This window comes from Anolis carolinensis, chromosome 5 (assembly GCF_035594765.1).
Source record: "Anolis carolinensis isolate JA03-04 chromosome 5, rAnoCar3.1.pri, whole genome shotgun sequence".
Taxonomy (NCBI): Eukaryota; Metazoa; Chordata; class Lepidosauria; order Squamata; family Dactyloidae; genus Anolis; species Anolis carolinensis.
The window spans coordinates 95,696,054-95,709,995 of record NC_085845.1 but is presented as its reverse complement, the minus strand read 5'-3'; the positions used below and the strand labels follow the sequence as shown (position 1 = coordinate 95,709,995).

Below are 13,942 nucleotides of genomic sequence, written 5' to 3'. Positions count from 1 at the left end.
TGGTGATGAGGAACATATGACCCCACAGTTATTATTGGTTTACAGCAGTAGACCATCTTCTTTCGCCGCAAGCTGCACTTATTCGAGGGTTGTTGTATGTCTTTCGGGCTGTGTGGCCATGTTCCAGAAGTATTCTCTCCTGACGTTTCACCCACATCTATGGCAGGCATTCTCAGAGGCTGTGTGGCATGGAAAGCCACACAGCCCGAAAGACATACAACAACCCTGTGATCCTGGCCATGAAAGCCTTCGACAACACATTGCACTGATTTGGCCAATATCTGGGTGGCTGTTGACTTTTTTCCTGTATTAGGAAATCATGAAGTGTTTTGCAATTGGGATTGTCTATAAATATTTGAAACATCTCATCTTAATGCAGCTGCTGTTTAGTACATTCATTACTGAGGTTCAGCAAGAATATCTTTATGATGCTAATCATAACATCTGATTTTATTTGAAGTCACATATAGTGGATATGTGGTCAAAATGTCAAACTTCATGTGCATTTTAAAAGAAAAATGCACAATAAATGGAGTTGGAACTTAAAATGTTACATACGTTGCTGGAAGGAATACATCTGTTGATTAGACTAGGGTGAAGTAAACATGTGCATTTCTACATAAAGCTATATATTTAAAATAACTAGCAGATCTTATTCTGTTTTATGACAGAAGGATGATGAGTGAGTAAGCACATACTACTAATCATTACTATTATTGCAGATTTACACATGTATTTGAAGCTTTCTCCCATAAAGTGCTATGTCTACAAAAAATCTAAAAGGCTGAACAAGACTCTTTTTCTAGAAATAAGCTTTTTAATATGTAGAGTCTCTTCTAAACATAAAGCAGCATGTTCAGGTGTGCAACTTCCCCATCATCAATCTGTAGTGGTTGGGTCAGAGCAGCACCCTTTGGCTTTGATTCACTGCATCATTCCTTTTCAGCCAAGTGATTGATTGATGGCTTTGTCCTTTTCATTAGGTACGATGAAGAGATGGCACAAAGTGAAATGCCAGATCGTGACTTGCGAAGTCGCTCTGGGCAGCCCATGGGGTTTAAGGGAAACCGTGCCAGAGACACTGGGAAATCAGGGGCCCTTACATGGAAGTAGCTGCAGAATACACTGAAGATTGATGCTTCCTGGATTTTGGGGGCTGCAGTCTTGGCAAGATGTTCCTTTGCAATGAATCCACAGTTTTGGATGACCTTCTCTTTTGCAAACAACTCATAGGGAGAAGTAACTTTGTTCAAAGAAGACAGAACATTTTTTGTTCTGTATTGTCAGCAGAGGTCTGTACACAACTGATTTTTTGCCATTATAGAAGCATCTATATAATTAAATGCAGTTGCTACAAGATTTGTTATGCTGCATGCTCTATCATGGAATTGTAATATATAGTGTGAGTTAATGCAAGTGGGATCCAACTTTCAAAAATAAACAGACGGGTTTCCAGGATGCATTGATTTCTTTTAAATAGACGACTCCTTTTTTTCACATTTCTGACGCATTGCAACAAAAGTATTAATTCCAAAATGAGTGTCTTTTAGAGGGAAGACACGTGTCGTTTTTCTGGCTGGGTCTACATTGCCATATAATGCAGTGCTAGAATACAGATTAACTGCATTGAACTGGATTATATGAGTCTACACTGCCATATAATTCTGTTCAATGCAGTTAATCTCTATTCTGAAACTGCATTATATGGCAGTGTAGATCCAGCCTCTCTCCTGAATTATATTAAAGTTCTATGCCATTGAAAGCATGCAGGCTTTTAGGTGGAAAAGACATAAAATAATCAACATGATGCCCTGTATTAGATTAAGCATTTTTAAAGATGACATTCTGCCATTCTTTATGTTTTGTCAATTCTATTTATTCAACAGAAAAAACAATGTTGGTTGTAGGACTTTAAGAGGTCTTGGTGCTTTTCTGTTAGTAGAGGATGTGGTGACTCACCAGTTGTTTTGACTATTTATAGCGGAGACTGATCTATAAATTGAGTGCTGATATAGCAATCTCTTTGCCCACGATTTGACCTACAGCTTTTAGTGTTCAGAAACATTGCCAGAATTCCAAGTATCACTCTGCAGCATCTGGCAGCTGCACCGAAGCACTGATGCATTGCAGTAGTTTTGACAGGTAGCATGTACCTTGAATTTTAAATGTTACTCCACCATTTCTTTTTGCTCAGCAGTGGCGCACTGAACTCTCTTGCTTGCCAGTGTTCATAAATCTGGTTCGATCCACTGAACCTGGTTTGTATGTAGATATGCCAGCAATGTTGTTCCATTATTTGTTGTTTTGGAAAGGTATTTTACATTACAAACAGGGTTTTCTAGCTGATCTCAGATTTCACCTTTGTGTAATAGTTTGAGTTAAAAGTACAGTAGAGTCTCGCTTATCCAACATTCTGGATTATCCAACGCATTTTTGTAGTCAATGTTTTCAATACATCGTGATATTTTGGTGCTAAATTCGTAAATACAGTAATTACTACATACATGCCTCTTTTTCTGTAAAATTTGTTGTATAACATGATGTTTTGGTGCTTAATTTGTAAAACCATAACCTAATTTGATGTTTAATAGGCTTTTCCTTAATCCCTCCTTATTATCCAACATATTCGCTTATCCAACATTCTGCCGGCCCATTTATGTTGGATAAGTGAGATTCTACTGTATTACCTCTCTGCAACTTTTCTGTATTTCTGGCCAGACTAAGAGCTTTAGACTGCATGAGGCTGGTGTCATAGAAGGTATGATAAAACAGGAAAAAGGGAGTGCCCGGGACATTCACTGTGTTTCCAAAACTCAGATGAACTTTGAAATCCAAGTACACAGTAAGCATAATAGTAATAATAAAAACTGCCAGAGCACTAACGAGATGTGAAACTGTGACCTCACAGTGTGAGCTTCCAAGAACTGGGCAAATGATTATATTGTTTACTATGTCTTTCCCAACTACCCATGTTTTCCAAACACTCAATCTTCCAGGTCTTATAAACAAATTGTTAGTTGAACCCTTTTAGCAGTTCAAGGGTTTCCCTTCTCACTATGCTGGAAAACTAAGGAACCATTGAATAGCAGGCACATTGGCATGGAAATGAGAGGTCTGCAGGAAAAAAAATGGTTTAGTGAAAAATGCCTTCCTGATGTGCCTTATATGCATAAGCCTTTGTTAAATCCAATCAGTTTCTGTGGTCAGATCGCATTTGTCAATTTTTGAAACTATGGTGTGACATGAAGTGTATATTCTGCTACTTTGGGGGAATATGATATTCAGATTATTGGCAATAGGTTTGATGTGATTAAGTTAATTTTTTGCCCAATTTCTAATTGGTTTATGTATTTATAGGCATGGGAGCCTGTAGCTGTTTCTCATGGGCAGTTGGGTAAATAAATACCCTCTTTTGCTTCCTAATGGCTGAGTGTAAACAAACTTTGTTTTATGCACACAATTATTAGTATGTACAATATCTTCAGGCTATATGTATAAGGTGTATAGGTAAAGGTAAAGGTTTTCCCCTGACGTTAAGTCCAGTCATGTCTGACTCTGGGGGTTGGTGCTCATCTCAATTTCTAAGCTGAAGAGCTGGCGTTGTCCATAGACACCTCCAAGGTCATGTGGCCGGCATGACTGCATGGAGCGCCGTTACCTTCCCGCCGGAGCGGTACCTATTGATCTACTCACATTTGCATGTTTTCGAACTGCTAGGTTGGCAGAAGCTGGAGCTAACAGCGGCCGCTCATGCCGCTCCCAAGGTTTGAACCTGGGACCTTTCGGTCTCCAGCTCAGTGCTTTAACGCACTTCGCCACCGGGTCTCCTGTATAAGGTGTATATGAAACATAAATGAATTTATGTTTAGACTTGAGTCCCATCTCCAAGATATCTCATTATGTGAATATAAATATTCCAAAATCCTAAACATTCCTTGTCACAAGCTTTTTGGATAAGGGATACTTAACCTCTATAATCCTGTTCTTCCCTCCATTAATGGTTTAGAGCACTGCTTCCTAAACTGTGGATCCTAGCCCCAAATGGGGACCTCTAAGCTCATTGTTGGGGTCACAAAAATTTGGCAACTGCAAAATGTTTCTGATGGCTACCTGTTTACACAAATCTGTTAGCAACAATGTACAGTGTTTACAGTGAACTCTGCAGAAAATGCTTCAGCTGTACTCCACAAAAAAGAAAATCCGCTTGTTTAACAAGCCTTGCAAATGCTGATTTATTATCAGAAAATGCTTGATTTTTAATATCTATTTTATATACCCATATACCCGGGGTCACATAAATATGTCTCGGACAAAAAAGGTTTGCAAGTGGAAAATGTTTAAGAAGCCCTAGTTTAGAGAAGGTCTATAACTTCACATTCTTCTTCTCTCGTCTATGATGGCCACAAATAATTCATTTTGTGTGCTGTTCTTGGCATATTGTCAAAGATTAGGTACTGGTGTTCTACAATCGAGAATTCATATTAAAATTTAGGGATATGTGAGAACTTATATTCATAAACTTATTTGTTGAATATATAGTCAGTTTTTAAGATTGGTTGAATTGTTCTGTAGTCCCTCTCTGTTGGTCATATCTTGGCAGAGAGACTGTTGCTGTTAAGTACATTTGCTGTCCAAAAGTGAATGTCATCATTGTGATGTCATGCAGAAAGGCAGATGTTTCCTCCTCTACCTCCCAAAACACACATTGCTAGGAAATGGTATTGTGCCCAAGTCCTGGAAAAAATTGTGCTGCTGTAAAGAGAAGCTTTTTATTATCACTGTGGCTACTGAACCTTTTCAGAAGTCACAACATGGATGCACCATATAATACCACCACAACATTTCCCTGTAAGTACATCTGAGCATTATACAACCCAAGCAGTTCCCAAATACAGTGTTCCCTCACTTATTGCGGGGGTTACATTCCAGGACCACCCGCAAAAAGTGAAAATCCGCGTAGTAGGGATGCTATATTTGTGTTGCTTACAATCTCACTGGCAAGTAGTGTCTCTGTCCCCTCCTCGCCTCTCAAGCACGTACATGCCTTATGAGGCAAAAACAAAGCTGCTTCAGCCTTCTTTTCTCTACCTTCGGCTTCTCTTTTCTTCCTTCCTTAGACTTCTCCTTAGGAAGGAAGTAGAAAGAGGGATTTATAATATTATTTTATGATTTATACTGTTATTTTAGTGTTTATTAAAAAAAACCACAAAACAGTGAGGGCGCGAAAAGCGAACCGCAAAGGTGTGAGGGAACACTGTATAGTCAAAACAAATGTTAATTTGTTCGAATGTGTTAGATCATTTCTTCTTTCATTCTTTTGGCATATTGTCCCATGTACTGGTATTCTCACTGATTCCTGATTGCTGTTTTTTTTACATCAATGGTGAAACAAAATGCTTTATTGCTTATAACAGATTTATGGATAATATGGGCATAATCATATGTAGCAATTATCTGGATGCTGCACGGCAAAGATGGCATTGAATTATGCACAATCCTATTCTGGAGGTCAAGTAGCTGAGAGGCTCTAGATTCAGTCATTGAAATAATGACTGCAAAATATATTGCTGTTATAACAGATCTCTTGGCAAAAAACATTGGACAATTGGCAGAACTTTTATGTCTATTATTATATGATTCTGTCAGGGACACTTTGATTATGTTTTTCCTGCATGGAAGGGGATTGGACTAGATGGCCCATGTGGTCTCTTCCAACTCTATTATTCTATGATTCTATGATATCCTAGGGATATACCTAAAATGGGGCTAATTTTTGATGGAATGTAAGAGACATGGGAGAAGCACATCGACACCATATTTAGTGTCCATTAAATTAATGGACACACACTGTCAACAGTTACATATTTATATCAATCCAGATCTAGTGTAGGAAATTCTCTCCACCTATTTCCTTCAATAGAAAAGAGAAAGATTATTAATCTAGTTTGTGTTAGAATGAGATATTTTAATTTAGCATAGCTTTGAAGTCAGTCTAATCCACACAATCAGTACAACCATTCTATCAGCAGTAGTTAAAAGCTAGTTGGAATGTCCTCCACAAATCATAATCCTTCCGCACACATGAAAAGCTGAAAAATAAAGATTCCCATAACCTTTTCACTTAAGGTAACCAGCCGTATGAAATGTAAGGTGGTATAATCATTTGTAATGGTTCTACCATTTCATCGATTGAGGTTATTATCGCATGAGGCTTGTAAGCCATGTTGCCAATTCCCTAGCCATGAATATAAAAAAGGCATTGCATGACATGATTGTAAACTCCCTACAAACCAATCTTCTAGTCACGTTGAAGCTGTCCTTTTTAAAAAATGGGCAGATCCCATTTAAAGGCTGCCCAACACACACCCAGGATATTTTCTATTATATTGCAAGGTGAATCTGCTTCTGCAGCACCTTTGGGGCCACTGATGTGTATTGCAGGTGTGTTGTGAGTGTTTGTTCTCTCTGCTGCTGTTTGCTGTTCCCAGTGAGCTGCGATTGCCACTTTTGATAGGCAAATGGTTTGGTTGCAAGGTCAAAGCCTTCCTCTTTCTCCCAGATCACTTCCTTTAAAAATGAAGTATGCATAACTCCATAGCTCCACCAAACCACTAATAAGAATTCCCCCTCCTAATTAAATGTTTTCTTTTCTTGTTTTCTTGAGATTGTTTTGTATGGTTTTGCATCACTAAAAAGGGTTTCAAAGTTGCAACTACAACACCTACTTGCAGCATAAATACAATACGAATAGCTTTTTAATTGCAAAGTGCTTGTTGATTTTAATTAACATTTTAATTTTTAACTCTTAAGAGTTCACAATGTTCATATGGACTTTGCTTAAGTACTTTGAAAACCTGGAAGTACAGAAATGCACAAATGTGAACTTCTAAGATAATTAAAGACCCCTTTCAAGAGGATGTGAACTTTAAGAGTTTTGCAATTCTAACAGAAAAGAGTAGGCATGAAGATGGATCAGAAGGAGTTACGTCACTGCAGCTGCAGTAATTTAAATGCACTTTGAGCTTTCTCAAAGCCTTTCTAATAAGGCTTGGTGCAATAAGAAAAGGGGCTAGACAAGCACAAGTCAAGTTTCAAGCTTGTCAAGCAAGACAAATTAGTAATGGTAGAACCCAGCTTAGGAGCCTCATGTGATAACATCCTGAGTATTTCTGCTCAACGTTAGAAGATTTCTCACACTGAAAAGAACCCTTATCTTTATGTATACAGTATCATTAAGACACTATCTTTAAAGCTTTTTTCCAACTTAAACTGCAATCGTATGCAGAATTATTCATGAACAAGTGCTATTGAACTCAGTGTGTTGTATTTCCCTGTGAAGTATGTAATAATAATACACTTTATTTATTTTCCGCTCTATCTCCCCGAGGAGACTCAGAGCGGATTACAACATACACAGGCAAACATTCAATGCCTTAATACAGTGGAATAACAATGACATACAAATACACAGAACAAAGGTAAAGGCTTCCCCTTTCATCTCCGGCTTTCTGGAAGCGATGCTCAACTCTGGCCATGGGGAGGTGCTCTTGTTCCATTTCCAAGCCGAGAAGATTGTTGTCTGTAAACACCTCCTGGTTGTGTTTCCAGCATGGCTGCATGGGCGCCTTTATTCTCTTTTCGCCAAAGTGGTATCTATTGATCTACTCACATTTGTATGTTTTCAAACTGCTAGGTTGGCAGGAGCTAAGGCTGACAGTGGGAGCTCATCCTGACCCGTGGTTTCGAATTGCCAACCTTTAGGTCAGCAGAGTCAACAGTTCAACGATTTAACCCATTGCGCCACTGCCACAATTTAATGTATGGATTAAATTGTGGATTAATTTAGGAGGATGGCCAGAGGACTCTTTCATAAGAGAATGTTGCTCAACCGTGGTTCATTGTGGCCTTCCTTGTACCTGTGTATACCATCAGAAACATCTAAAGATGAACCAGATTACCACCCTTGCTTAGTATGCATGTCACTGCCTTCCTATTCCATTTCAGTTCCTTTGAGCCTGCTATTGCCCCATAGAACTGTGATAATGGACACCCATAAGGGAGCCTGGAGATTGTATGAGTGACATAGATAACTCCTTGAAATTGTTTATTTTTCTCTTAGCTTCTGTGTTACTCCTATGAGACAAACGGAAAGAAAGGTGACACATGAGAACAGATGTCTGCCCACAGCTGAATTCTGCTGTGTTCTGCAGAAGTATAATTAGTACCAAACAGAATAATAAGCAGCATGTGGCTCTCCAGGTGTTGAAGTACAACTCCCAGCATCCCTCAACACTATTTGTGTTAGGCCTAATAGTTGCAGTCCTATTAAATCAGAAGGGTCTCTCAATGCCCACCTCTCAGCTCGGGGTGTCAGGATATTCAAGACACTTAAGTTCTCTTTGTAAGCAAGAGAAAGAACAAGCCATAATGGAATGGTGAAATATTATCTTTGGCAACATAAAGGTGAAAAGGACCCGAAGGGCCCTATGTGAATTTCAGGATTCCTTTGTATCATCATGAACTAACTACTTTTGGTGCCTAGAGGTCACAACAATCCAGTTCTGCTGGATAACGTAGATGGAAATTATCTGTGGTCTCTGATTAGTAGAAAAGGCCTCCTCGTCTTTCAGTTGCCAATTAGATGAAGAGTCTGGCCACTTTCTGTTTCACTTGGCTGAAACATACTTTGTTCTGTTCACAGGGTTGCAAGTTACACAGTGCTCAGCTTGACTAAGGTCACATTGCTTAAGTGTAATGGCTATTAGATTATAGTTGCTGTCCGCATAGAACATAATTGGAGCAATTTTGAGCAAGAGACAATTGTGAAAAGTATATGTCCTGGATATAAAAACTCAGAACCAGATCCATGCTGGTCTATGAAACCCATTTCATAACGTGCGGCAATGGATTTCTCTGCAGTGTAGACTTCTTCATAGTATACCCCTTGCAGGAACAATGAAATTATAAATTCAACAAAGCAGAGCACCTTTAGTTGTGAGAAACAATACCAATAAAGTGTCAGCTCTCCTATTTTTGTTGTTGTTAAATGTGAGATTTATAAAAATGTATTTTATAGCAAGTCTGGGGGACTTCTGTTAGAACAATGTCTCCTGCAAAAAATCAGGTAGAACAAGAAGTGTGTTCTATCGATTACCCACACAGACCAAAATAAAATTTCCATCTTTAATATGCCATTTAAGTGAACAAGTTTGGGTTTGTTGGGTATGTTGTACTTAACATAGAGTAGATTCCACTCAGCTGAGTGGATTGCACTCTCAAAGGGTGGTGTGGCTGCATTTCTGCATGCAGCTTTATACTTACGCACTTTAGAGAAGTCTCAACTGAACAATAACTTCCCAAGACAAAATTAGGACTTTATTGCATGAAGGCACCATCCCACCGCATTTGTGTGATCATGGATACCAGTAACCTACTGGGTTACATTGCATCTCTCTGTATTATCACAACTGTGGTAATCTCTTGGCTGTGCTTCCTGCCAGAAACGTAACTCCTCCCTCCTATAGTACTGATGCTCAGTTAAGGTTTAAAAAAAATATTTTTTGGCAAGCAATGCCACAATTCCAGCAAAGGTTAGTATTTAAAACAATTAGTTTCTGCAAGCAGAAATGGGGAATAATGGGAGAAGAGGTCAGTCCCAGCCCCTGATATCACTTGAGTGCTGGTATTGAAGCGGATTGGGCTCATTGCACAAAGTAAATGATGGGACTTTAGCATGATCAGGCCCCATTGAAAGATTTTCTCCATAACAGGAGACAGATTTGTCATGGGAAGGTGGCAGACCAGCAATGGATTGTACAGTGTTGTGTGATATGACGATCCTGATTCAATGATGGTTTGCCATCTTCATATGATAAAGTCCTAAAAGCATATTAACCCATTGTACCAAAACAAATGCTTTCATAGCTCTTTTATGCCATCCATGTCATACGTAAAGTAAAAGAAGAAGGAAATTGCTTTAAGCTGCATATTTTACAGTCAGATCTTGGGCTAAGTAAAACCTGACATAGGTATCACAAACAAAAATCACCAGTATTCAAACCCCCATATATATCCTTATTTGATGATAAACCCTTTTAAAATCATGTGAATGTCTACCCAGAAAAAAATCACACTGCATACAATAGTTCCTTATTTATTTAGAAGGGAAAGCAATACATTTGCCTATAAAGAGCTTTGCTACTCTGTCATTTGTTTTTAAAATAATTTCCTGCAACTTCTTTCCTTTCCAGGGTCTCCTAATTCTCCAATGGAAGAACATCTACCTGGGTTTGGAGTGCATTGATAATGCCAAAATTGGTCAAGAGGGCATCTAATGCAGTGTTCACTTGTAATATAGTTGCAAAAGTATCTGTAGTAGGTCATACTCCGATCAAAAAGATACCTGCACAGACATTTTTCCTACTATGTTATTGCAGAGCTCTTGCCAAAACATACTGGTGTGACATAATCACTGTGCAAAACGTAAATCCTCATGCAAACATGGTCAGCTTCCATCAAAAGCTTACTAGTACAAATCTTTGAGTTTATAATCATCCTCTTATGTTGGGCACCTCTTATGCACCAAACATTACTCAAATACCACTAATGAGAGCATTTCTACTCAGTTTTCTATAGGGAGAATTATAATGGGGGCAATTCTAATATTATCTTATACCATAAGCTTGACAGGTTGAACTGTTAAGCTGTTGAAAACAGGTTGAGCTGTTCTTCACCAAAGTTGCATTGTATTCTGATCATTCTCCTATTATTTTGGAAATGAATCTACTCATTTATAAAATTAAAATTGACCGTTTCAATCTCAATCTCTTACTCAATTAAACTTGACAGGAAATAACTCGAAAGGAAATATATTGCTTTTATTCTGACAGTAAATCCTCACATTTTCAAGAAGGTGAGTTTTGGACCACTTTGCAATTAATCCTTAGAGGAATTTTATCCAAGAGGGACAAAGAAAAACTACTATGATATTTTTATTATATTTCTCTTTTTCATGTACTCCAGTGGTCCGAGTGCATTAACTGACTTAATTAGGAAAAAAACAAGAAATTACCCAAAGAAAACAAATACAAACGTCAATATGTTAAACCCAATTTCTGTAAATTGAATAACAAAAATTCAATTCTTCTAGCAAAAGTGGTTAAAATAAAGTCAGAAAATAAGATTAATCAACCAGATGGCTCGATAAAAATGCTACTGATGAATGTGTTGATATTTTCATTACTGTTATTCAAAATAATATAAATCAGAAGTCCAGCTCATTTTGAATATCAATTTATTTAACACTTCAGTGCTTAAAATAAAACAATTTTCATAGATCTCTCTTTAATCATCCCAAATCTTTTAATAATCTCCAACTGATTGTAAAGAAACGTAATCGTCCTACTCAACGATCAGACTAATAGACACAAGACAGATTGGTCATTATTAAAAGACTACTTCCAGATAAAACAACAGATTAGTATAGAATAGATGATCTAGATTACCGACGCGTTAGAAAGTGACTAAGAACTAAGAAAAAGATAAACATAACAGTGAATATGGCAAGGTAAGGGTCAAGGTGAAATCAAGATAAAAAGAAGGAAGAAGAGATGATAAATCCCCAGTGGAATGGACTGGAAGACTACCCAACTTTTAATATATACTACTTCTGTTTATACTCTTTCATACTAGTGTTTTCTTCTTTCTCTTCTTGTCCTCGCCTCTTGTCTCTTTTTTCTTGTCTTTTTCTTTTCTCTTTTCTCTCTCTCTTTTTCTTTTCTTCCATTTTTTATGTATATTCAAAGAAATGTATCCAATGAAATTTATTTTAAAAATATAAAGAAACATAATCCCACTCAATCCCTTGGTCCAGGTGGATTTTTGGTGGGACACTATACTTTTTTTCAATCATTCTCTCTTGGAAGGAGGTTCCTCATCAGCCCACTGGATAACATCCCAGGTAATAGCCACCCTAAAGACAGGTATGAAAAGAAAGGTATGATATGAAAATGTGAGATATAGACTCCCTTGGTTCAAAAAAAACAAGCACACTTTGTGGTAGTAAAGCTTTATTGAAGAAAACAAAAAGCAAGTGTACTACTTCTTAAACTGTGAGTCCCAGCCCCAAATGGGGCCCCTTTAGGTCAATTTTTGGGGCCCCACAAATTTGACAGTAGTAAAAATTTTCTGAATCCTACCTAGAGGCAGTTTAAAATGTTTTTTTTAAAAAAAAAATCTTCACAGTGTTTACAGTGGATTCTGCAGGAAATGCTTCAGCTGGACTTCACAAAAAGGAAACTCAATCTGTTCAGCAAGCCTCGCAAGTGCTGATTTGTTATCAACAAATGTTTAATTTATATATCTATTTTATATACCTGTATACCAAGGGTTGCACAATAATTTATCAGGCCAAAAAGGGTCCCAAGTGGAAAAGTTTTAAAAAAAAACTGTTCTATATCCTGGTTGCCTTTGGGTTGCTTAAATAAAGCTATACTAAATGAAAGTGGAACCCTGGTGGTAGCGCAGTGTGTTAAAGCGCTGAGCTGCTGAACTTGCAGACCGAAAGGTCCCAGGTTCAAATCCCAGGAGCGGAATGAGCGCCTGCTGTTAGCCCCAGCTCCTGCCAACCTAGCAGTTCGAAAACATGCAAATGTGAGTAGATCAATAGGTACCGCTCCGGCGGGAAGGTAACGGTGCTCCATGCAGTCATGCTGGCCACATGACCTTTGAGGTGTCTACTGACAACGCCGGCTCTTAGGCTTAGAAATGGAGATGAGCACCAACCCCCAGAGTCGGTCACGACTGGACTTAACTTCAGGGGAAAACCTTTACCTTTAAAATCAAAGTGAGCTTATTTTCTGAACTATGGGAGCCTATATCTGACATAAAGAGACTGCTGCTTACTATCTGATAGTTTGATAAATCTGGACATAAAACTGTTGTAATTCCTCTTTAACATCCACATCAATAGTTTTATTTCAAACTATGTTGATACTGATCAGGTTGGTATCTCCCAGACTCCTCTCTGCCATGTATTCATCGTGGTGCGCAGCTCCAACTTTTCAAATCTCCCAGTCTTTGGAAAGATTAAAAGTGTTTGACAAGACAAAACTGGGGTATCTCTTTAAAGTATTATATATTATGGTCTTTAGGGATACATTTCTTAGAATTATCTCCTTTAGGTTCAGAATCTCTGATTGATGTCAGTGGATTGGACTTCACATCTATAAGCTAAACTCGTGGGACCAAGAAAGTGTGCTACTTCTCCCAGCTGTTTTTGCATTGGTTTCTGAACTTCTTGGAAATCAGATCAGAAATAACTCAAAAATTAAAGGTCCAATAATAAATGGCCACCAGCACAAAATCGCCCTATGCAGATGATAATCTATTATTTTCACATAATGTTAACAGGTCATATTTTGAACACACACAAAAATAATTTCAGTTTATATGCTGACTTTTTAATAAGCTTTCCCAAATTAAGTATGGTGTGTCTTAACATTTTCCCAGCTCAACATAAGCAAGGGCAGGCACTTGACCAGCTTGTGCTTGGATTAGTTATGTGTATTTGGGGAACTAGCTATTCCGGACGTCAAATGTTTACTGTTCTGCTTTGAAAACAAGCTAGGCAATCCAAATGATCAAGCAACATTCCTCAAACAAATGGGTTTGTTTCAAAATAAAACATGACTTCCCTATAGAAAGGAGATTGCTCTTCAGCATACTTTTAAAAAAGGTATTTGTGAATACATTCATGCTATTTTGAAAGAATTCTTTACAGCTCTGGAAACAATGGGTTGCTGTTCTGATTCATATGCCTTTCACCATTGTCTCTTTTCTGTCTCACTGTGACTTTTATTTTCCAGACACTTTGAGAAAATATCTAGAATGAGAGAGCAAGGCAGCTTTTGGAATAAGGGATTTATTTCCCAAATGAAAACCC

General features: G+C 37.9%; 1 protein-coding gene and 1 long non-coding RNA gene across 3 annotated transcripts in view; both read left to right on the top strand.

Annotated features, from left to right (window-relative positions):
* The window catches only part of ttll1 (TTL family tubulin polyglutamylase complex subunit L1), a 29,620-nt gene extending 28,162 nt beyond the window's left edge, over positions 1-1,458 (top strand). For both annotated transcript variants that reach the window (XM_003221417.4, XM_062981878.1), the window contains exon 11: positions 984-1,458. In XM_003221417.4, the coding sequence (XP_003221465.2) occupies positions 984-1,113 (130 nt within the window). In that variant the 3' untranslated portion in view covers positions 1,114-1,458. The remainder of the gene's footprint in view (positions 1-983) is intronic.
* A 5,648-nt stretch (positions 1,459-7,106) lies between these two features.
* LOC134299332 (uncharacterized) lies at positions 7,107-10,368 on the top strand. The gene is made up of 2 exons (XR_010006513.1): positions 7,107-7,761; positions 10,251-10,368. It is a non-coding gene; the product is annotated as an uncharacterized LOC134299332 (long non-coding RNA).
* Positions 10,369-13,942: the final 3,574 nt, after the last annotated feature.